Source organism: Amblyomma maculatum, chromosome 3, assembly GCF_055883805.1.
Source record: "Amblyomma maculatum isolate TAMU_Amacu chromosome 3, ASM5588380v1, whole genome shotgun sequence".
In the NCBI taxonomy this organism is placed as follows: domain Eukaryota; kingdom Metazoa; phylum Arthropoda; class Arachnida; order Ixodida; family Ixodidae; genus Amblyomma; species Amblyomma maculatum.
Window position 1 is genome coordinate 217930512 of NC_139346.1, and position 25256 is coordinate 217955767.

The following is a 25256-nucleotide window of genomic DNA, read 5'->3' on the forward strand; positions in this document are numbered from 1 at the left end:
GCGATGACTGCGATCGCGGTCGCGAGCCATTTATTAGGCACTGTCTTACAACCAAGCTTGCGCCACATGGCTTGCCTTTTGCATCGATCCTTCTCGTGCACGGATTTCACAAATTACACCGTGCTTCAGTGCTTCCAGAGAATCTTACCGCATAGTTCGTCCATGACTTTGTGAGCGGCAGGCCGCATATGGCTCGGCCATAGATCAAACTGAAAACTTCCTGCAAACGATGTACAAACCTAATCGCAGCGTTAAGCGCGCACCGGGGCACCGCGCTATTCGAAGTGACTCATGATGTGACATTACTTGGAGGAAAATAAGAACAAATGAGGCTTCTGAAACGGAAATTTGGGAGCAGGCAGCTTCTCATATGTCCCTGCAGATTGGACGTCCTAAACTTTTGACTGAAGTGTCGTTAAACTGCGCATTTTGTCGTTTACTACAGTTGACTTAGATCTGGCACGCGCCCGGCTGCGCGAAAGGCATGCGACAAGTGAAGTTGAACAGTTTTAGAGCGAAGCATTTACGCGCCCATTCGGCTGTTGAGCTGCGTAGTTGTCGGTGCAACCGAGCGAAAGAGAGTCACGAACCAAGGAGAATTTCCCAGAAGAAGAGAACGAAGAGCCAGGAGTATCTGAGGGCACACCAACAACAACAGCTCGGGCCCCTAATATAGATAGCGAAGAGAGAAAGAAAAATAACATTTAGAGAAAGAAAAATAACATTTATTTGCACCCGTAAAAGAACCTGGGAGACCCTGCTGCGCCGCTCGGACCCTGATACTCAGGGCAGCGATCCAACTGACCGAAGGGACCGCCGATGAACAACGCATTACGGCCAGCATCAGAGGCGGAGCGTCACGTAAACACCCCTCAGGCCTAGAGCCGAGGGGTAGAGAAGCTGCGCGCCATTTCTGTTGGGAATACAGGTTTATTCCTGCTCCTCCTCTGCGTCGCTAACTCTTTTATTTTCTTTCTCTTCTCAGATATTATCTTTGGGTTGTTAGAAAAACAGAGTGCCTCGTAACTGCACATACATGCACGCATACATACATACATACATACATACATACATACATACATACATACATACATACATACATACATACATACATACATACATACATACATACATACATACATACATACATACATACATACATACATACATACATACATACATACATACATACATACATACATACATACATACATACATACATACATACATACATACATACATACATACATACATACATACATACATACATACATACAAGCATCTCTCAAATTTACTGCTAATATATCGCAACAATCTTTAAATCTCTGCGCTAAAATTTCGAATTAGGATATATTGCAATATTCCTAAGAATTTTCGTAGTCAGCCCATCTGCGATGTTGAAAAGCCGCGGCACGCGACTCGGCGCGCGCGGGAAATTCGGGCGATTTTTTTTAACAGTTCTTAATAAGAGCGCCAACTTATTCCGCTCGTGTGCCAGCAATGTGAGCGCAGCCTGAAGAAGAAACGCTGGGCTGGAACGGCATTCAGGCCATTTCGAGCATTCATTCGTTGTTGAATATTCGCAGATTGTGAATATCAACCTACATCCTAAACGTATTCAAAAGTTCAAGCTTTTGCAAACTCTCGAAATTTATATTCATAAAGAACGTGCGAAACCGGGTATACCCATTTGTTAAGTTGGCTTTCCACATTGCCGCTGACCTAAGTACGACCGTCAAAAAGAAAAGAATAAAATGCTAAAACCTCATTTTACTGCTCCACAGATACATGCAGTGCTGCTAGAAGAACTATGTGAGCATATTCTGCTGCATAAACGATACGAATTATAGTTATACTATGAAGTTCCAAGGAGTTTGCAGTTCCACAATTAGTGGGACATGCATCATTGAGGTGATAAAATTTATGAAAAGCGCTTATAGGACACGCCAGTGTCTGGTTCTTTTTTCCCTTTCCAAGGCACAAAAATGTTTTCGTCTATGTTTATTTACCTTTTTTCTATTTTTCTCGCCCATTCAGCTTATGTCGTAACTCAGAGACCCACAACCTTGTTTGTCTCCTGTCGACCGTACAGCCAACTGGCGCTCTGAGTGCCTGGCGGCAATGAGGGCTTCTTCCGTGCCGGCTTGAGTCGTTGTCCTGCCTATACCCTGCAATTATCCTGGCGCAATGCAACTCACAGCTCCGCATCCTGACCCAACAGTTAAGCGCAGTGTGGTGTAAGCCACAGCATCGGCTTGTCCAGCAGAGAAACACGTTTGGATTTGGATCCATTGGTCGCATGGAAAAGTAGATATTCGCACCGATATTGAACATCTGTATGCAAGACGCGAATGGTGTTTGGGAGCCGTTTAGTAATTGCTGCGTACTTCGGTGAGTAGATGAGTAGGTGTATGGCGACTTCCGAAGAACGAAAAGCTATCAGTAACGGCCAAGGATGAGCCCCTTGCTGATTGGAGTATCGGCGGTAGTGACTGCAAGATGTGTGCCTTGCTTAAAGAGAACAGTTAGTGAGACTGAGCCATGTAAAGCGATAGTGAGCGACTTAATGAGGTCCGCGAGGTGAATCTCTAAATAAGCTATAGTGAGTGAGTGAGTGAGTGAGTGAGTGAGTGAGTGAGTGAGTGAGTGAGTGAGTGAGTGAGTGAGTGAGTGAGTGAGTGAGTGAGTGAGTGAGTGAGTGAGTGAGTGAGTGAGTGAGTGAGTGAGTGAGTGAGTGAGTGAGTGAGTGAGTGAGTGAGTGAGTGAGTGAGTGAGTGAGTGCCTTGCATCTCCCTCCACCTTGTAGATCCAGCACTGAGTAAACGTCGGTACGCAGTATGTGCGGTAAAAAGGAAGAAAAGAAATAAAAGTTGACCAGCACTGACAGGGTACCGCGTTACAACCACAAAGTAACGTAGCACCGAAACCAATACTTCTGAAAGCTAGAAAAAAAAACAAGAGGCCAAGAAGCGAACAGAAGCAAGTGATCGTCGTCACCAGCCGATTTAGCAGTAAAATGCCTGCATCGACAGCAAGGATCTCGAAGCCTATACGCTGCACCGTCTCCCGTCTCAAAAAGACGCCAGCCCTTGTCGGTGAAGACAGCGCAAATTTGAGTGGACTGACGGGAAGATTGTTAAATCCAATTTTCTCGGCGATAAATGCGTTTTTCTTTTTCGCCTGAAAACGGTCACCATAGACAGAGATTCCATTTTTACTGAGCAAAATAATTGGATAAGGTTGCCCCGAGGCCTGCGTTGACTGCGATGTGCGCCATAGCGGAGGATTAAGTGAGACCACCTGGCACTTCTCCATAGGCAGTGCCACAGCAGATGGGCGTTCTAGCACTTTGCCTTCAATGAGATGCTAGCGCCGCGGCCGAGATTCGACGGCGCTACCCTGGGCTGCGCAGCAGCGTCAAGCCGTTGAGAAACAGGGACAAGTGAGTACATTGAAAATGGTGTTATTTAGATGCAGTCGCTAGGTACACCCCTACAGTGCCTAGAGTTGCTTACTGCTACCTCTTCGGGCAATGAAATGAGAGGAAACTGTGATCAAGCGGCATTATTTCGGTCGTTGTTTAACACGATAACTTTAAAGACCCCGTTCACTGAAAATCTGGCGTCGGCGTTGTGAGCGCAAAATCACGAGCACTAAGTGGATTGCCGGACATTGAAAAGAGCTGCTAACATTTCATATGGGAGGGTGATATCTGCCTGCCAAGACTCTTGTATTCTTATAGTCGGACACGTTATCCCACTGCCATGTATAGGCAGGCACCTTTATACGGTTTGGTTAAAGCGGGCCTTTGGGGGGTAGCCTACGATATCGCGTCATACCCTTAAAGGTAAAGGCTAAAGGGTTCCCGCATTTTATTTATTTTTTACTTTTTTTTTTTGCTATCCTTGCTTTCACGTGCATTTAAAGAGAAGCGCAGATCGCACTTCCAGTTTGGAACACCGCACAGGAGCTGGGTACTGTGTTTCACGCTCGGCTAAGCGCTTCCAGCGTTAGATTATAACATGTGAGCTTCTCGCCATTATTGGAGCCGATTTCTATGGGTGGGCAATAAAAAAGAAAACATGAATGCAAATACGATGTAGTTTTCGCAATTATTCATGCTGCGTTTACGTCCAGCCAGATGCCTGAGGCAAGATGTACTTATAAACTATTTAAAATTTACTTTGTTTCATATATTTCGGGAATAAGACCTCGACAACCTCCTTTATGCGCACATGTGGACGTAATTTAAAATGAGAAGAATGGTATAACAACAATTTTCATTTCCCTATGCAAAGAAACAAGTCATTTGGTTCTGCTCCTAAAGAAGGCTCACTGACTGTGTTTAGACAAGATTTGCTCGCAATGAAAGTTCCGTAAGTGCCTAAAATATGTAGGCCTATACCAATGATTAACCACTGGCAAGAATGAATGTGGAGCTCCGCACGGTCAGCGTATTACGCACCGTTTTTATTATTGGCAGCTTTCCAGTGCCTCCTCTAAACTTTGGACCGCAAGCAGTCTCTACTTCAGGGCGGCTTTCTTGGGACACATGCGCAGTTTATCGAACCCTTTAGGGCAGCTGAAATTACATGCCTTCCTGCACACTTGCCCATAAGTACGAGGCGCTCGGAACAGGTATTTTTTAACGTACACCTACGGTCAACGAGGGCCAATTTTCAGAAAGCCCGTTCAAACGTGCAAGTTTTGTGGAAGCTGTCACAGTAACGTGCGATTTGAGCTGTTGATACCACTGAAGAGTGAGAACGAACACATCTGTTGAGTCGTCTTATAGACATGCAGAGACACAGTGAGCACAACACGCTCGCGCGAAGTATAAACGAAAGATTACACTGCATTTTATTTTCCTTTAGCTCAAATCGACCACGAAGAACGTTCTTCGGGCATTCAGTTCCTGGGAAAGCTGGACGCTAGGCTGGAGCAGGTGAGTGTTGTTCCAAGTAGCCATCGGCTCCGCAGCAGTGCCCTGATAAAAAAAATAAACGTCCAGCACTTTCGGCGTGCAAGGCGCATGTTCTACCAGTGGGACACCGTGACATTCAAAAGAAGCTCTTGTCCCACTCTTTCTTTGAATGTTCGCGAAAAAAAAAAAAAAGATTACTTGTACAGTTACGTTTTCATTACATGAAAAATAACCAGCCCCACTACACGTTGCACTGAGCAGGTTGAACAGCGAGAGTTCACGTAGACCAGCAAAAACTGATTTCATTTACTTGTATTAAGGCCCCATTGCATATACCTCCACGAATTCATAAATGAAAAAAAAAAAAAAGAAAAAAAAAGCAGCTCGTGCCACTGGCTGTCACCCGCTCTTCGCATCGCAGTCGAAACAGTATGTGATTACTACTCTAAAATAAAATAGAAATAAAAGCGCTCCCTTACGGTAAACTGCGTGCCCACTTTCCAGGCTATAAATGTTTAGTGAACACTGCGGGTGATACAGTGCCGCCGAGATAATTCGACCAAACCTGGTGTATTCAGCGTCTAACCTGTCATTCTTACACAACAATAGCGTAACTCAACGAACGTGCTTTTTACGCGCACCTAGGTAGTCCGTGTCGGAGACTGCGTGAGGGGCACCGCTCATCGTCATAGCTTGCAACAAAGAGGCGGAAAAGCGGCTGTCTTCACACATTTGTCTTCACACCTGCAGAGACACTTCTTTTCGAGCGGAACGCCAGACGTTTCAAGGGTTGCACCTCGCAGAGTTCAGGACCGCTAGGCCTGGTCTCGAGAGCGTGCGTGCGTGCGTGTGTGTGTGTGTGTGTGTGTGTGTGTGTGTGTGTGTGTGTGTGTGTGTGTGTGTGTGTGTGTGTGCGTGTGTGTGTGTGTGTGTGTGTGTGTGTGTGTGTGTGTGTGTGTGTGTGTGTGTGTGTGTGCGTGCGTGCGTGCGTGTGCGTGTGTGCGTGCGTGCGTGCGTGCGTGTAATCGGCTGGGCGCGAAACGGCAGCAAGTGGCGGTCAGCTAAACGTACCGGAAGGCGAACCGAGAAGCCCCCGCGGAGGGCTAAAGAAAGGCGGGGGATGTGAAGCTATGTGCAAGCATCGTTGACGCTGATGGCGAAGCACGCCATTAAGAACAGTGGCCGGCTGCGAGAGCGGCAGCAAACCGAGAGAATGTACACTACTGGCCCCTGAGGTTTTGTTTGGCGATGTCGAGGAGCGGCTGCGTGTCCCGTTAGTACCGTTACGTAACCGGATGTCGTGCCCCATACTCGAAGTCTGCGAGCTGGGATGAACAAAATGAGGACACAGCTCGGTGCTGTTAAAAACCAAGTGGCCTCAGCATTAGCACACGGTGAGCTGGGGGCGCTGTTGGCAAAAGGCTCTACTCGAACTTTACCGCAGAGGGAAAAATGTTTTAGTTCCCGGGGGTGCGTTCTCATTAAGCCGAGAGTGCCCACCGCGCTATACCAGGGCCACTATACACTTCGATAGATGACTAGGATGTGTGAAATGTAGAGGTTCTACTTTTAGGTTTCAACAACAAAAAAATGAAAAGAACAGTAAATGTGCAACTGATTTAAATTTCGAAATTAAGTTTTAGCCGATAAGGGTCATTATTGTTGACATGCGCGCCAGGTGCAGTTGGCGACTGAGTAGAACGTATACGTTGTCAAAGGCGCTAAACTAAGGAAGCCAGCTTAATAAATTTATTTATTTATTTATTTATTTATTTATTTATTTATTTATTTATTTATTTATTTATTTATTTATTTATTTATTTATAGGAAGGGAAAGGCACGGTAACTGTCTCACTTGTTTTCTGTGGACACCGCAACCGCGGCGTAAGGGAAGGGAGTAAGGTGGGAGTGAAGGTGGAAAGAGAGAAAGAGGAGCCGTAGTGGAGGGCTACGGAGTAATTTCGACCACCTGGGGATCTTTAACGTGCGCTGACATCGCACAACACACGGACGACGCCTCTTCGTTTCGCCTCCATCGAAACGCAGCCTCCGAGGTCGGGTTCGAACCCGGGCACTCCGGACAGTAGTCGGGCGTCTTACCACTGCACCATCCCGGTGGGGCTGCCTATTTTGTTTTTGGCTGATGGCTTCACAGTTGGATTTGAGACTTTCTTTTCAATTATGACAGCAATGCCTTGCACAAGCACATCTCTGAGTACTGTCATTTTGTCGGCTGCTGGGAAATCGACTGCTGATGCTGACGAAAAGGTTGAGATAGACCCTAAGTTACTTTGCAGAGCAGTCACTTTCACAAAAAAAATATATATATATAATTTAATTCATCAGCAGAAAATATTATACGATGAAAAAAAAATATCTCTAAATGCGCCTTGAAATAAACAAAAGAAGTTCAACAAACTTTCAAAAAATATATATTGACAGGTTCACCCTCAGTTATAAGCGGTTCTCGGAATAAGCGTCCGTAGCTTTATAGTACCTAGAATATACTGACAATATAGTAGCTTGCACAGGATTCTCGAAGGTGAAGAACGAGTTGTGCGGACAAGCGGAATGTGAGTGAGGATGAGGGAGGAGTGTGGATAGGCATTGAGTGTCGACCACTGCTACCCAGTCCGATACAAAATAATGTTATACAGTTTTACTCAGCGCGCAAAGCAATGATGAACAGAAGGAAGTGTTGTCAAATGATCTACCTCTGCATTTAGCCTCGTCGATATGACGAAGCGGACATGTTGTCCACAGAGCGGAGCTGCGGTTGCGAAACAGCCATCTTTTACCATTATAATGGTCCTCTAAAAAAAAAGCGAAAGAGAGAGGGCCGGACCCCGGACCAGCAAAGCCCGTCCGGGCTTAAGCCAGTTTAAGATAAAGAAAAAGGAGCTAGAAACGCAAAATAAGACAATATAATGTCAGGAAAGACAGGGATGTAAAAAATAATAAAATGTAAACAAAGAACAAGACGACATAGTAGCGACATACTGTCCTGCAAGGCGCAAAAAGGCCGAACGGACAGCGAATGAGACTGTTGCAAATTTGCAGGGTCGCAGCGGAGCACCAAAGCAAGATGACCAGCGTGGCAGGCTTCTCATTCTGAACAGCTCGTGCCGTGCTTGCGCTCCGAGCACGCGCTGTACATATTTATTTTCCTCTAACACGATCTGGTAGCGCTCATCTCAGCGCCTCCGCTTTATAGCGTCGGTGGGCGCTATAGGGCCCCCCGCCTAGATGGAAGGTGTGTGTGTGTGTGTGTGTGTGTGTGTGTGTGTGTGTGTGTGTGTGTGTGTGTGTGTGTGTGTGTGTGTGTGTGTGTGTGTGTGTGTGTGTGTGTGTGTGTGTGTGTGTGTGTGTGTGTGTGTGTGTGTGTGTGTGTGTGTGTGTGTGTGTGTGTGTGTGTGTGTGTGTGTGTGTGTGTGTGTGTGTGTGTGTGTGTGTGTGTGTGTGTGTGTGTGTGTGTGTGTGTGTGTGTGTGTGTGTGTGTGTGTGTGTGTGTGTGTGTGTGTGTGTGTGTGTGTGTGTGTGTGTGTGTGTGTGTGTGTGTGTGTGTGTGTGTGTGTGTGTGTGTGTGTGTGTGTGTGTGTGTGTGTGTGTGTGTGTGTGTGTGTGTGTGTGTGTGTGTGTGTGTGTGTGTGTGTGTGTGTGTGTGTGTGTGTGTGTGTGTGTGTGTGTGTGTGTGTGTGTGTGTGTGTGTGTGTGTGTGTGTGTGTGTGTGTGTGTGTGTGTGTGTGTGTGTGTGTGTGTGTGTGTGTGTGTGTGTGTGTGTGTGTGTGTGTGTGTGTGTGTGTGTGTGTGTGTGTTCTTTCTTCGCGCCGCGATAACATAAACGAGTACCCAACTATTACAGCTTTCTGTTGTTAACACAGTGGCCGTTGCAGTTCGCCCAGACTGCATTCGATACCGCAGTTCGCTTCCCAGTTGCCGAACGCCACGCGACCGCCAATCGACGCGTTAGTACAGCGCGAAATAGCGCTTAGGTCTATACTTGGTCCAGCTGGACCAAGGCGTACCGCATGCATCGCCGCCGAGCTCGTTCGGTCGGTCGGCAGGCGCGCATACGAAAGTCATTCCTGTCCTTGACGAGCACTCGGCAACGCCTGCGGCGAGGCCGCCACCGACATGAGCCTCCCCGCGTCCACTCGTGCACGAGTAAGCGCCGAACGCTGCCCTCCAGCCTGACACAACACGCGCCACCGGCGGCGCTGCTAAAACTGGACCGCCGCTAACGGGACTCGCGTTCACAGCCAAAGCCGAAGCGGACTAGCGGCCTCTGCTTATCTGGCATTTCTTTTTTTTTCTTTTGGCACTGCGTTCGCTTTCCGCCTTCTAATTGTGCAGGTCGCTCTTCGTGTTCTTTTCCTCTTTTCGACCGCGTATCGAGTGATACGTTGGCGTCTCTCGGCGACGCTTCGACCGCTCCTTTTCAACTTCGTGCTTGTGCAAACAGGTCGTAGGAGTGAAGCATTTGTCGTGTAGTACTGTTGCTCGGCCTCCGGCATAAACAATGCGCTTGCGTGGACCACGGCCTCGTAACCTCCCTGTAACGGAAGGAGGTTGCCAGGTTTCGAACGTTTTTCCGGCAGGTTGACTTGTGACCGGAAGTAGCAGCGCCCGAAGTGAACGCGCTCGATGCGCCACGTGAAGCAATGTTGGTGCCCGATACTTTTTCTTGTTTCGCCTCGCTTCTCATTATCGAATTTACGCGAACAATTTCGCGCGGCAGACCGCGGGGTTTGGCGCGAGATAGACAAAATCTGTTGTACCGCAGCGTTGAGAGTAATCGCGTTTTGGTTTGGTTTATGGTGTTAATGTCCTGAAGCGACCCAGACTATGAGAGACGCCGTCGTGGAGGGCTCCGGAAATTTCGACCACCTGGGGTTCTTTACTACGCACACTGGCATCGCACAGTACATGGGCGCCTTGCTTTTCGCCTCTACCGAAAAGCAGCTGCCGAGGCCGGGATTCGATCCCGCATCCTTGAGCAGAGTATGTCGAGCGCCCGAACCACTGCGCCACCACGGCGGCGTAATCACGTTTTCGAAATTCTAAATACTTATAGTATGTCGAATACTAATTGCCGGCTACAAATATATAATTGCAACAAAATGCCTACATGTAAAATTTACAGAGGGCACTTAATATTTATTACGTATTGTGAAGGCGAAAGCGTGAATTTCTCATTGTGAGTTTATATGTCATCATTTAGAATCTGTGTTGTGAGCTAGCCTCCAACTTGGTTGCCATCTGTATGCGTTGTGCAACGACTAATCGTATAACCCATCCGTAACACTGTACAAAAAAGGGTTGAATCACTAGCTGGCTAGCCGTGGTACAATACTTCGGACTTTCCCATTGTATTTATCACTGTGAACAAAAAGCAAAAAAAAAAGGGAAAAAAAGAACCTTCGTGGCCTATAAGTTGCGTGCCCGCCTGACATGTAAAAGTCCTGCGTTCGAATTCGATGGCGCCAAACTTATTTTAATAAATTACTTCTATTTGCTCATATACAGTCATTACGAGACCCTCCTCGCCAATTTTAGATTTATTTGGACTCTCCCCGAATTCATTTGCTTTAAAGTGGAGTGTTAGAAATTACCGCGCGAGGTCATGTGGCTGTGACGTGATGACCCTATTGACAAATCGGGATTTTTGGTAACACCACTCATGAGGCAAGTAAGGTGACTCAGGCCATGAGAGAAGCCGTAGTGGAGGACTCCGGAAATTTCGACGACCTGGGGATCTTCAACATGCACTGACATCGCACAGCACACGGACGCCACTCCGTTTCGCCTCGATCGAAACGCAGCCGCTGGGCGTCCGTATCGAACCCGGGTACTCTGGCACAATAGCCGGGCATCTTAATTACTGCACCACCGCTACGGGGCCAAGTAATGATTTAGATTTAATGGTTCAAAAGATAATTAATATTAATTAGTTAACCCCTTACTCGTTAACATGGTTCACCTCTTTCCTGTTGTCGCCAACACTGGTAATATTGGGCTCCAAACAGCCTCAAACCTCAAACAGCCTATTTTTAATGAGTTGTGACAGCTTTCTTGAAACATTTGGTGTAGCGCCGATAGCGAATATGAAAAAAGCGAAATCATAATTACATTTGATTTTTGTCAATTACTCAGAATAAAACATAAAAACAGTGCATAGAAAAGGGGATACAGTAGTCACAGATTGTACAGTGCGACCTCCGGCATTAGAACACGCTGAAAATTACATAATAGTGCCGCTTTGTTATAAGGTTACTGCTTACCACAGCAGTACTGGGTGAGCAACGAAAACAAGAGGGAAACGCTGAAAACCAACAAATTCATTTGTCTGGAGCCCGAAGCGCACTGCAGCGCCTTCGGTAAAGTCGTCAAGCGAAAGATCCAATTTCACGCAGAGCTGAGCAGTGTTGCCCACATTAGGTCCTGCCTCTTCGATAATTAGACTGAATGCAGTGTTCCGTTACGCTGGAGCTCGGCTTTTCCCGACGTCTTTTGAACACCGCGCCGCTTCGTGCATATTCTGCGTTTCTTCGCTTCGATTTTGTCCACCGCTAGTCCACACGTAATCTACGCACGTGCGCTCTGCGCTACAGCAGCGCCAGGGAACAGGCATGTTTACAAGGGAAATGCCCGGACCTGCATTGCCTTCGGCGGCGCGCTCGCTCGGACAGCACGGACGAGACCACGCCCGCGTTTTCGATCGTTTACAACGCATTACGAGAAACGTGCGACCCGAGACCACTAACGACCAAGAACAAGCGACCGAGCCACAGGGTGTAATCACTCGGCTTAATTCGATATGTTTTTCCTCTCGATTTTTTCGTTACCTTCTCCCCGTCCTTCCCTGGAGGAAAAAAACGAAGCACGACACTGGACACCTGTGAGCGACACCGGAGTCACTTTTATGCCTAATCAACAGTGGAGGAAATGTCCGCCGTTCTCGCTCTTCGGTTCTTTTCTCGTTGTGTTTGCGTGTGTGTCGCCGCGTAAATGCTTGGTCCTCTATAAACACGATGTATTCAGCGCGCAGAGAACGAGCGAGGTGTGTAAAAAGTTTTAGGCATAGCTAGACCTTGTCGAGTGTAAACAGTGTGAGTAGCGAGGCCCATAGAATGCAATAAGATGACTTCACCGCAATGCTCGATAGAGGCCGTCGTGTCAACACGTAGAATCTCGAGAAATATAACTCTTCCTTTAGTTTGCTTTATTTCTCTAAAATTGCTGCAAAAATGAATGAAGGTGATGCTTAGTCGAACAAGGTCAACGCCAAGCACAGGTGAACGAATTTTTCTATCTGCTCCAGTTCATTTCTGCCAGTCACTGCACCAACTAATTGATGCCAGTCGTACCGCTACAATTTCGCGAGACTCGAAATAACCACGCCTGAAAAAAATAAAATAAAAAAATAAAACACATTCCTGTAATTAGAGCGGGTAGCAGACATGAACTCTCAGAGAGTCGCGACAAAATTAAGTCCTGTGAAGTTTAGAATTTACGTGCTAGAAGCAGCTAGGTAAACCATTTTCAACAATCGCGACGAGCATGCGACAGCCCCAATTATGCTAAGTTATGTTCAGCGCTGTGTAAAGTGGAACAAGATTGATAACTATACATAGCGGCTAACCTTGCTTGAAATACACTAATAAGAAGTCCAAGGTGGGGACGCGTCTGGTGTCCCTTCGCGGGTGCCTCTCCAGCCTGAAAAGCCTAGCACGCCTTGCACAGAGAACAAAGAGGTGCAAGATCCGGGACAAGGCCTGCGCCGCTGCTCTATCTGCTGAAACGCGAGAGCGCCCAAGTCACACGAACAAACGCATACAAGCGCCCCTTCGAAGGCACAGGCAGCGTCTGGTATATAACACGTACTCCGGTACCACGAAATCGTCGCCGACCGCACCAGCCTTCGGCAGCCCTGTATATCTAATCGCACAGCAGCCCTCCCCGAACTCAATATTCCGCGCTGTGCCGCGCTTCGAGCGAGAAAGATAGCTCCTGACATATTGTGCATTCCCCGCAGCGACCGCACGTTTGTGGTGCAGCGCGCGGGGTGTCTATCGCGAGCAAAGACGGAAGACCCGGATTGAGAGCAGGGACGACGACGCGGTCGGTTTCTGGCGAAAGAAAGAAGACGCAATCCTCAAGTGGGAGCCTAAGAAGCTGCACTCGTCGAACGTGACTCCAGGAAATTGAGGCCCCGTAGTATAGAGTGCAGGGAACACGTGGCAACAGCCAGCTGGCCTAACGTAATTAGAGTGAATCGATTCGGTCGTCCTTCTCACAAGTGTTTCGGTGGAAATAAGCGTGACACGGCCGGTATCCAGCAAGCGAACACGTAACCCTTTTCCTTTTCATAGCTCGAGCAGGGGGCGAACAACTCGTACACACGGATCGCGTGTAAGACAGACAAGAAGCGGCTCTGAAAAGCAGCGGTCGCAATGTCATCGATCAGTTGAATGTTTTCTTTAGCCACCCGAAAAGGTGCAAAGACAGCGGCTACATACTTGTACAAAAGTCTCTATGCCACCGGTTCTTTTGCAAAATTCTCAAAAAGGTACAGCCGCACACTACTCGGCTAACGGCTGCAGAAGGAATTCGAAGAGGCACTGGGATCGTCTACGCTTGCCCTGTTGCCCTAAAAGCGAAAACTGGCCAACTTTAATTTGATCTGGGGGCGATGAGCCCGTGTGAGGGCAGTGCGTCGGCTGCAGCGAAGGAAACTCGGGAAGGGCGGTTAACAAGCAAAAACATTAAATTCCGCACAAGAAACAGAGAAACGTATAGATAAAGTAGAAACAGAAAAAAAAACACAATAATTTTAGAAGTTCGCAAATACAAAATAAAGAAACGCGAATAGAACTAAATGTAAACTTCGATGATGATATTATTAAAAACAAGTCACGCAAAAGGGAAGCGCATTTAAAGCATCCTAAAATAAATAAACAGGAAAATAGACATGTCCGGTGGACCATGTGCGAGGTCGAGGCGACGGCATCGGATCGAGCAGTTAAAACGTTGGCTTGATGAAGGCGGGCGAGGATCGGAGAGTCTAGAGACGGTACTAACGCACACGCAGCCAAACAACCGGACGTCTCCCGCCGTCAACTTTTTCACTAACTCTGCAACTCCTCCGGCCAAGAGTCGGTCCCGGTTAATCCGGGAATTAAAAAAAAAAAAAAAAAAAAAAAACTGAACAGCTCCATGCACTGTCCTTTAAACGCTAGGCAAGGTCAGGAGACCGTGGGCACAGGGCGAAGCGAGGGACCTCAGCCTCCATGTACACATTTGCGAGCGATGGGGTGCATGAGATCTTTGTTTTTTTTTACACTTGTCCGGGGTTCTTGATTTCCAGTGGTACCGCAAGAAATCCTTGTGGCATAGGGGTTTATACTCAAGACCGTGCACGAAGTAAAAATATTGGTTTTACTTTAGTACAGTGCAATGCAGAGGGCGGCAAAATGATCGCAAGCGAAGTGAGACTCAGCGTATAGCGGTACGATTAGGGCGGGAGTTACATACTCTCTTGCACGGCGTTGATAATTCCCAGTAGACATTCTTGATATTGCATCGAATCTGTCATATTTTACCGGGTGTCGAGGAACCCGTGCGAGAATGAGCAATTTTATTTCGTTCTTTAGGAAACTGACAGTTCGGAAATAGAGAAAAAAAGAAAAGTGAGCCGGTGCAAAGGCATAAACGGAAAAAGCCAGATCAAACACAATGACAACAGTTGGTCAGTTTCGTCCGATCAACTCCTTAAAATATCAGCTCCTGACAACTCGTTACAATACGTACGGAACTCAAGCAAGTTGCAATCACTAGTCTTCACCCGACCGCGTTTGCTTCCGAATGAGCACCTCTATTAACGCTGTAAAACGATGGCTCAGCCCGTTGCACAGTTATGGTTCTGGGACCGGCGGTGTTAACAGCATCTACATTTTCGTCTTACGAGGTTATCGCGCATAAACACATAAGCGCATTCCGACATGTCTCCTTCCGTCTCGTGCTCTTGTAGGGTTGTTCTTGCGGACGTTACACGTGTAGCGCTCGCATAAATAATGAACAATCTCGACGGAAGAAAGAGACTATTTCAATCAACATTGGATATGACCAGCGTCCCTTCAGAGCGGGCATCAGGCTACGCACAACCAGAGGTGGCATCCTATAGAATAAGCGCGAGGCTGTCGCCCTGAGGCAAAAGTCGATGAGGCGTTCGCCTTGATGTTTCATGCCGTTCCGAATAATTCACTTAGTAGAAAGCCACACGCACCAATGGCGTGGAAGTAGAACATATTCACTTCGCATGCAAGTGGAGAGTGCTTTGAATTGCGGTGCCCATTCTATTCTCTACCAAAAAAACAAAAAACACACAAAAAAAGAAACATCTGCGTGCCGATGGAATTGCATAGTAGGTATAGGTGGTGAGGTCTGATCTCGGTGAGCCCCACCGGAAGAGTACTTCATCACAACAGGATTGGACCACCCTGCTGAGGTAATTGGCCACCACCGTATCATCGACCTCACCACCACCACCACCACCACCATTATTCATATAACCCTCATTATACCCAGTACAGGGCGTAGGCCTCTCCCATATTCCTCCAATTAACCCGGACCTGTGCTAGCTGCACCCACTTGACCCCTGCGAACTTCTTAACCTCATTCGCCCACCTAACTTTCTGCCACCCCCTGCTACACCAATGGATCCAGATTGTTACCCTTTGCGACCATCGGTTATACTAATTCTCTTCGCACTACATGCACTGCCCATGCCCATTTATTCTTCTTGATTTCCATAAGAATTCAAAGAACTAAGCCCCCCCCCCTCCCCCTCCCCCTCCCTCGCGCTTTCTATCCTCTTTCATATCGACATAAAAAAGTATAATATAGAGAGGATCAAGAACGTACTAAAGAATGGCAGTGTCCTAAAGGCGGTTAGGAGGAAACTATAGGCAAACATCAACTTTATTTTATTTATTTAATAACAATACTGCGGAGTCTTTACATGACTCCAAGCAGGAGTGAGCACGAAAAGATTATACAATAAAAGTTACACTACACAATCAGCATCAACTGCATCACATCTGGGCATGAAATGAAATCGGACACAGGAGTAGAAGGACATCGCATACGCATCTCCTTCAAATTTGCCATAGATGCATCAATACTGGAGCTATCGACTATATGTTTCGGTAATTGATTCCACTCGCTTATGGTTCTATAAAAAAATTAAAATATGAACGTGTTAGTCAGAGTGACATACTCTTGAATCATTTTACCATCATCAAAACGGCAGCTTGCGCGCGAGGTGTTAGCGGTAATGAAATTGTGTTTGTTCATTAGGATCTGGGTAGCGTACTTGAGGTACAGTCGCGGACAGAAGAATATGGACCACGCTTTGGCAATCAAAGTCGTCTGGCGCGCTAATTTGCGAAAAGTAATGTATTCTTTTTGCAAACGCCCGTAATATTTACTTTTGTGTTTGCTCGTGAAGGCAGCAAACACAATTATTTCGATGGAACAGAAGCGTTTGAATGCGGAAGCGTGGTCCAATTCATTCTGTCCGCGACTGTACCTTAATCGAGATTCACTACGTATCTGGCTTTAAGTGTGTCAAGGACGAGATCAATTTATATTTGTTACAAATGAATCTAGCCGCGGTCCTTTGGACCTGGCTGTGTTTCTGTCAGTGAAGGGGTCCCACAGACTCCAAACTGGCCTAACACTGACAGGGGCTTTCGAAAGCTTACGCCGCATAAACCAGAGAGACTTAAAGGCTTTGGTGCATATGTTACTAATATGGGTATCCCATCATAGATCTTCTGTAATAGTAACGCCTAGATATTTTACTGCCGGTGATTCATTCAATGGATTGCCTTTAACTGAGTAAGAATGCTGCAAAACAGTTTTGGTCCTGCATATACGAAGAACTTAGCACTGATCGGTATTTACATGTCTCATTTCGTGAATCAGTCCGAAATTTCTTCGAGACTTTTGTTAAACTTAATTTGGTCGGTTTTTTATTTAACTGAGGTGTAAAGAACTACCTTAAAGCTCATGAAGATTTCCTTTTTGATCAATTGTACTTGAAAAATCTCCTTCCAAAGGAAAAATTTTTCGAATGAGCAAACCACTAAGCGCTATACTATCGACCTATGGGCGTCGACATGACTGCGGGGACGTCGGCGGGTTTTCTCTACAATAGTAGCTCATTTGCGATTGCGTTATTTCGTTCCTTTAACGTGGCAGCTGCTAGCGGCATATTTCCCAGTTCTGTGGAACTGGCGTAACACACTCCACACCAACGGATTAGAATAGTGACCTTACACTTGATGCGAGTGCAACGCGCCACGATGAATGATGGGAATCCAGTTCCGTCGCAAGTGACAGAAGAACACTCCACGCGTATTCTGCCACAAAACACTTCAAAATATAATAATGAATACCTATCAGCACATATTCGTCACCTCAAAAAGCGCAACGGTGTCACCGCAACATTGACGCAAAGCAGAACGAAGGGTGGATGGATGCATATCTACTGCATTCCCTCCTCCCCCTTCCCCCTTTGTACAGCCCACCAAAACTACCCTTCGTTCTGCTTTGCAGAAACTTTTCGGTCATCCTGCCAATCCTAATTGAGCAAAGGATGTACGACAAGCATATGCGTATTTCAGCCTCTGGGCTAGATCTTCTTGCTTCAAGGCAATTCGCATTTCCGCCGCCATGTTTAGAAGAAAGAAATGCCAACAGGCGGTTCTGAGATATGAGTTGAGCTGAGTTGTTGCAGTTGGGATTAGTGTTGCTTTTTCTTATATATATGCGCAATCCACTATAGACTACGCTTTTTAACAAAAAAGCTCTGGAGCGCTGTACTCAACAGCTTTCGCTTTCATCTGCTTCGGCGGCACTCTGATATTCTACAATTGACATCATCTAAAGCCCAAGCATCGCGGCAAGGTAACATTGCGAGGTAACGTTGTTAGACAACGTGGCCTTCCAAGGGATGACAGCCCGAAAAATATGTGCTGCAGAGGAAGAGAGGGGCTCCATGTCTTTCTTTCGAGGCATCACCGCCTGAAAAACACTGGCTGCTGAGAGCGACGGAAAGAGCGACAACGAAATGCCTTGACACGAAGAACGTGATATTGAATATTGAATGGCATATTTAGTTCCAAGGCTGAGCACCAGCACGGAGACTTTTAAGAACAAAGCGAAGACGAAGGGCGCGCGCGACACCCTAGAGCGCACCTATCGCGACTTTGCGTTTCTCGAAACACTGGCTCCGAACACGCGGTCCCCTTTAGGTGTTGCAAAATGCATTAACGTTAATAAATAAGGAACTGTCCCTGCCCTGATGACCGGAACCGCACACGCGCGTCCCTGTTAAATCAACGGCATAAATCCCTGTAATCTCACAAGTGCGCCACATTTCCAATATCACCTTCGCATCACGAATCGGGCTTCCTAATATATAATTTATTTCAAAGTTGCCGGCACATAACTCGTGTTCGACAGCTTGTGCATTACATGCCAAAAATATTGTCCTTTTTGGTTAAAACGAAATTTTCAAACCTGAATTCAGCGTACTTTTAGCGATTTAAACCGAAAAGTCTAACCCTGAGCTATAGCTGACCGAAATCAATTAAAAAAAAAAAACAGCTATATCTTTCCTCTCTGTTGTAAACACGTAGAAGCACCGTGTATCATATTCATTTCTCTGCAATAGACGCGACTGTACCTCTACTTTGTCAAACTAACATTTAAATACAACGAAAACAAACTGTTTGCCACTTTCCAGACCATGTTTCTTCAAGAAATTTAAAATTGGCAATATCCTATGGTTACCGTGGTTTAGAGCGTGTCGCCCTGTTTTCTATGCGCATCGCGATTATTATTCCAGCATCTGCTACTCCAATTCGGCTGAATATAAAAACGGTAGTACACATGAGGTTGTATACTCTCGGCCGAGTGTAGTTCCTCGCTAACATTCCAGTTGGAGTGCACGCACGTCCCCACAAAAGTGGCACTTACCCGTGCTGAAGCGTCGACGCATGAGCAGGTTGATGGCTGATTGAAATCCATCCAGACGGCTCTGTTGCACTGGATATTGCTGTTGCTGCTGTTGCCGTTGCTGCGCTGAAGTCTCGGCGACCGCCGCTGACACGGGCTCCGAGACGCAGGCCATGGGCACGACACCCGAAGGCATAGGGGCTCGGGGCACTTCACTGTCGACACCGAGGCCACAGCCACCGGCCTGAAGGGGCAACGACACGCGGAAAACACCGGACGCCGCCGCCACGCATCGGGACCGCCGCGGGTCGGATGAGAGAGACGCCCGGCACTGCTATTCCAGCTGCTGTTGCTGTTGTCGACCCCGCCGCCACTCACTACTCACGGACGTCTTTCTCTTACCGACCCCGCCAGAAGCCGCTGTCGCCAATTGCCTGTTCTTTGTTTCGCTCCTTTTTTCTGTGTGTGTCTTGTGCGAGAGTAGCGCTGTCTGGAGCTCACACTACCGCTGGCTCATTAGCAGCCGAGATCGGTGGCGTGCAGAGCACGCAGCCGCCGTTCCTGGAAGTTCCTCCTCGCTATCCGCAACGGGAAAGCAGTTTCACTCTCGCGAAAGCTGCGGCTGCTGCCTTCCTGTAGATGCAGTTGAATCGGTCGTTGCTAAAGGCTTCGAAGAACGCACACTGTCAGCATCCAAACGCAGCCCTCCCGGAAAATTCAGTTAACTCCATGCAGAAGGTGAGCAAATTCTTTCCGTAGACAAAAACACACCGCGAAGATCAACTTCCGCAGACAGCCGCCAACAAGAACGTGATGCGGCTATGACGGAACTTTACAAATGTCGCTCCAGGTCTGACGAGTCCTGCCAAGACGTTCTTCTTCCCTGTTCACTTTGCACACTCGAAATGGACGTTACCTGCCGGCAATCGTAACGGCAAACACTCGTCATCAAACACGGAAACACAGCAGCCACTACGGCTGACAAACGCACAATGCAGGACACCACCATCAACACCACCACCTACACTTGCTGCTTGGGTGCATGCACGACAACGCGATATCCGTCGGCAGAGCGCCGCTTAGCAGAGGGCGCACACTGAGGGCGGCAGTGAGTGCCACCGCCTTCGCCGATGTCTTAACGAGTACTATAGAGGGCGGAGAGAGGGGGGAGAACAGGCTTCGCTATCGGCTCAGAATCATCCACGCCGCCGCAATTGCTGTCGCTTCCAGAGCCGACGAAGACAAGGGAACCAGACGCACCGACACAACGAAACGCACGCTCGCACCACGATCCAATGCTCCAGATGGTCCGGCAGAGACCCCCGAGCGCGTTATCGGCAGTACCGTGTTTGCGACTCGGCGGGCGTCACTTGGCAGTGTTTTGCGAGATCGCGGCGGCAGCACAGGTGCCCTTGGACGCCACAAATGCAAACGACAGGAATGGTGGGGCGGTCCAAGCCAGGCTGCGCACAAGCCCTCGGCGTTAGAGGAAGCGGCGGTGCCGGTTTTCTTTTTCTTCGCGCTTGCCGCAGAGGCCGATGACGAAGAAGTTACTGGTGCGCGAGCGATACCGTCGGCTGCTGCTGCCGGGGCCTCGCCGCGGCGGTAGCGACGTGGCGAATGATGCAAGGACGTCCGCACGGATGGATGCGAAGGGCCCTGAATGCTGCCCGCTTCTGACAAATCATCCGTGGCGGTCCGAGAGAGCAGCTTCCTGCATTCCTGGTCGAGCTGGAACGCAGTGCTGTGTGGGAAGGAGGGTGAGGGGGAAAAGAAGAAAGAAGAAAAATACGGGGGTGAGGAAAAAGATACACGGGGAAACAACACGGAGGAAAGGCGGGAATGGCAGTTTCTGCAACGGAGACGCACAAACTCGTACAGCGCGCGACACAAGAATGCGTCCGCACGCACAGGCGGCAAGCGGCCCCAGCCAACTTACGCAGTCGCCGAGTGGAAACTTTCAGCGCTCACGAGCACGCACGACAGGTAGATGTGCAAATAGACAGAGCGTACGGCAGGCGAAGAAAGCAAGCACGAAAAACATGTGTAGCTTAATTACTTTACTGGGAAAACTTACCTGGTTAGTTGACCCTAACTGTTATTTACTGTGAAATAACGCAGATACGTAGGCGTTGCCTCCCGCGTTGGGCTGCGGCTTGAGAAATATGCCTGAGTACAGCTACTTGTTGCCTTGATTGGTCTTCTAATTTGAGCATATATTTCGCAAAAGAAAGAATTAAAATACATAAAGGTCTTTTAAACATAACCCACTTTAGTTCCTGAAGTTTCGTTTTCTCTTTTCTGTCCTCTCCCCGTGTATTACGCTCGCACCAAGAAAGGTAACGCCATCTACTGAACCTGGGGCTAGAGACTGGCTGGTCAGGGGGCATTCATATGCCGAATAGGCAAAGCTAGCAGCCGTTAGCGACTGACTGCGCCCGAGATGCCACAGCACTGCGCAACCTGGTGCAACTCATTCGAATAGGTAGAGTACGGTCGGCGGCAGGCACGACTGGCGCCGCTGACGTCCTGAAATGAATGACGGGCCTGGGAGTTTCCTACATAAGATTATCAGCCCTGAAAAAACAACTATTAAAGCTGCACGAGCTCGCTTTTCAGGAATACGTCACCGACCTTCCGCAGTAATGCTGCAATAGTAAGTTAGCGCTTGGGCAACTCTTTTAACACGCGAGTCGAAAAAGCTTCCCAGAAAAATCGCTCTTACAGAGGAGCCCCACCAGTAAGGAATGCACTCTGTGAGTCCTAGTTGACGATTGCTGGGAAGACTAATTTTGTCTGTATGGAGATGTCAGCTAAGCTAAGTGCGCTCGACCTGCTTGATTTAACCATTGCAATCTGTCCAATTGGCTGCAGAGTGTCGCAATATACGCAGTTCAGCGATGCGGACTTTGGTGTAACGGGAACAAGTGATTAGAGATAGCAACTTAAGCAGTCAAACGACTTGTATCTGGTTCAGTCGAAGAAAACAGAACCGAAACACCTCGAGCTTGTTTTGCGCCTGTCCTGTCTACATCTGTGTTGTCCCCGTCTTTTTTGCGCTATGTCTTCAAGAAACTGCTACCAACTAGCCCAAATCAAACATCTGTTGTTTTGTATTCTTGCCCACTGACCATATCAAAGCGTTAGGTTTACGCTACAAAGGGCTGATTGCATGAAATATTGAATTCGAAATATTAAAATTTAATGCTTACATCTGTGGAATATTTTCTTTATTATTGCTATTGGTAACAGCCATCCTTTCATAACTGATTACTTTTCAAGTCGGAACTCATTTATTAAGCTTTCAGTGATAATACTCCGACAGCTTAGACATATTTTGAAACTCCTTTCCTTGTTGCCAACAACAGAAAACTGTGGTGTTTAAACTGCTTTTCACATGTGCTCTTAATCCTCGTTCTATTTTTCTTCTTTCCTTCCTTCGCTTTCTCGAGCCTTGCTCTATTAAGCTCCAGCCGAGTGATGGCGATTCCTATAATACGTGTTCTCGTTGTTTCGTGCTTCTTTATTCAGGTTTTGGTCTCCATTTACGAGCTGCGCACACCACCCGAAGTGCTCCATCGTAGTTTTAGTTAAATGCTCTTATTGCTCTCAGTTTCCCTTTTGGAGTAATTTTTCTACGTGTGTTTTGTGAGCCGGTACCGAGGCATTATGGTAGAGCTGAAATAAAGAGTTATCCATTTATTGATTCACTCATTATTGCAAGCGATTATTATAAGCGGAGGTCACCAAAACTTTCCTCGAGATTTGTACGCAGGGGAGCCAGGCAGGTTCCCCCTGATGCATGTGATCATAACAGGACACTGTTGCCAGCCCGAACAGGATGGCCGGAAGCTTGAATAAAGCGAGTAGAAATGAACAGGCTATCACCGTTTAATTAGCCCCTTCGTGGTGGGGAGCTCCTCGCGAGAACCTCGCGTGGACGAATCCGGTCCTAGCTGGTATGCATTCTTGGAGATGAAGGGGGGGACGTGACCGCTGGCTCGTATGCACCAAACAGAGAGGCACGCAGCGAGGTCAAAAAGGAAGGACTCCTTTCAGCAGCAGAGGCAAGAAGGACGGACAGGCCACCAGCGCGGACGGGATGTGTGTGTCACCCGAGAAGGTGTCGTGAGAGCGGCCCGGTATTCCCGCAATGCCGCAGTCATGCAGTCCGTATACAACACACGTTCACACACACGCCACGCTGCCTGGCCCGCAGTACAGCTGGACCGCTGCGAGGCGGTTAAGAAGCCGCGCGATACAGGAGCGGCAGCAGCAGACAGAGGAACGCGGCTGCGGCGATGTGCATTTTCGCGCGCTTAGCGAACACGCTGGACCGTGAAAGCGGCACGCCGTTCCGAGTGAAAGCGTGGAATGGTTCGCGGAAAGTAAGCACATAGCGCCCATCGCATGGTCGCGCTACTTGGGACGAAACGGGCGCGGAAACTTATTGTCAATGACATCAGTTGCTTGGAGGGACATCTTCGCATTGATTTATAAATATTGGAACTACTGAGAAAAAAAATAACAAGCAAAAGAACATAACCATGTTATTACGTAGACGAGACCAAGCCTCTTACATCCTAAAAAGAACGCGGTATACTTATTTTGTACTAACTATAGTGCGCCTTGTATTTAGCGGCCTCTTTTGCTCTCGTAAACTCTGGTGAAATCTTCTATGCTTCTACCATGTTGTGTATGGAACCTGCCAGAACACGATGGGTCTGTGTGCGGTGAGGCGGTGGTTCAGCGGTGTCTTCATTGTATCGTCATATATTCGTCTTGCCACTTGCAAGTGCCTGCACATAACGTGAACGTGGTTTGCAATGTGTCAGGTGTTCTCGCATGTCGTTGTGTTGGTTGCAGTGTGCAAAGCTTCTCCGGAGAGAAGTAGCGGCAAGTAAGCGGCATGCGCTCCTCGAAAGGCGTCTGAATGCGCCGCTTTGGAATTTTAACTCGAAAGGTGATCCAGCGAGCTTTTATAGGTTTTAGGAAGCGCACGACATTCTGCATTCCGCCATTGCTGCGCGTTTCGGTAACTGCTTCTCATTAACCAGCATTAGCTGCTTGAATTCGCTCGAGGAGTTGCCACTGACGGGTTAACACGTGAATGATTGCTTTGCATGATTTACGCATTTGCTTTAGAGGAACGTGTTCAAAAGAAGCCTTGGTGATAAATGACGCTGAAGAGGCGGCAATCAAGTCTCGCACCTCGAGCCCAGCAGCATGTTGCGAATTTTTCGTTAACGTTCCTCAATTCTCAACTCTCGCTTCTCTGCATGTTTCATGATACATTGCTAGAATACACTTGATCGTCTAGCAATTTATAGCTCTTATTAGAGGGCTCAAATATAGCTTTTAATACAGTACATGAGTTCGATGAACAGAATTGTTCTTTAGCGTTTGCTAAAAAATCAATATTCCCTTTATTTCGCTTATTCATGGACTTATGGAACTTATTATTACCGGCTTGGTAGATGTGTACTGCCCGGGACACATGTTAATTTACGTCTATTGGGTTTTCACTCCAGGTGTTATGCAGTGTGGCATGTATTTCTATCAATTGTTTCTGATACATCCTGCAGCTTCCTATACGAGCTGCCGTTCTGCCACCAGGAACATCCCTAGCCTCGAAAGAAAGTACCAGCTGCTTCGAGAGCGCAACCAGGAACATCAGCAATCCGCACACTGACGTCGCCAGAGGACCTTGGCCGAAATAGCAAACGATATAAGCGCCCATGTAGCGTCATCATTTGCCGCATTGGTTTAGTTCAAGCTCAAAAATGTTAAGCGCTGTGGTTGCCTTTGCAGCAGCTACAACAAAGCATTTGCACTGGGGATTTCAATTTCCTCGCCCGAAGGGCTGTAAATATTGTAGACAGTTTCTCATGTTAACATCAGTCTGGTCAATTCAGCTCTGGCTGAAGCGTCTTCGCTAGAAAATATTTTATTTCTTATATATTTGAACTAGTAAAAGGCAAGGAACTTCGTTTCCGGCACTCGAGCGAGTATGCACAACCATGTTTGATGAGATGTACATGCAGAAAGAGTTGTCCTCCAACACATTGTTTGATAGGAATACTGTGGCAGGCAGGGTGGGAACCTTTGCGATAAGGTTCCTTGCTCTGTCCTGCGTTCGCGCTGTTCCCTTCTAAGCAATGTTGAACCAACTAGCCCCAACAACACCCTGGTGAAAGGGTGTTCATGACCAGAGACATTGAAACGTCATGGGAACAGCCTCTTGCTGATTTTTTTTCGGCGTGTGAATGCCTTGTTAAGGCTTCTGTTGAGAGACGTGTCCCGAGAC

At 47.6% G+C, this 25256-nt stretch overlaps 1 protein-coding gene across 1 annotated transcript in view; it reads right to left on the reverse strand.

Annotated features, from left to right (window-relative positions):
• The window catches only part of LOC146197713 (pleckstrin homology domain-containing family G member 5-like), a 767578-nt gene extending 747029 nt beyond the window's left edge, over positions 1-20549 (reverse strand). Inside the window, exon 1 of the mRNA XM_084599624.1 lies at positions 18971-20549. Coding sequence (XP_084455750.1) covers positions 18971-19145 — 175 coding nt within the window. The 5' untranslated portion in view covers positions 19146-20549. The remainder of the gene's footprint in view (positions 1-18970) is intronic.
• Between the last annotated feature and the right edge of the window lie 4707 nt (positions 20550-25256).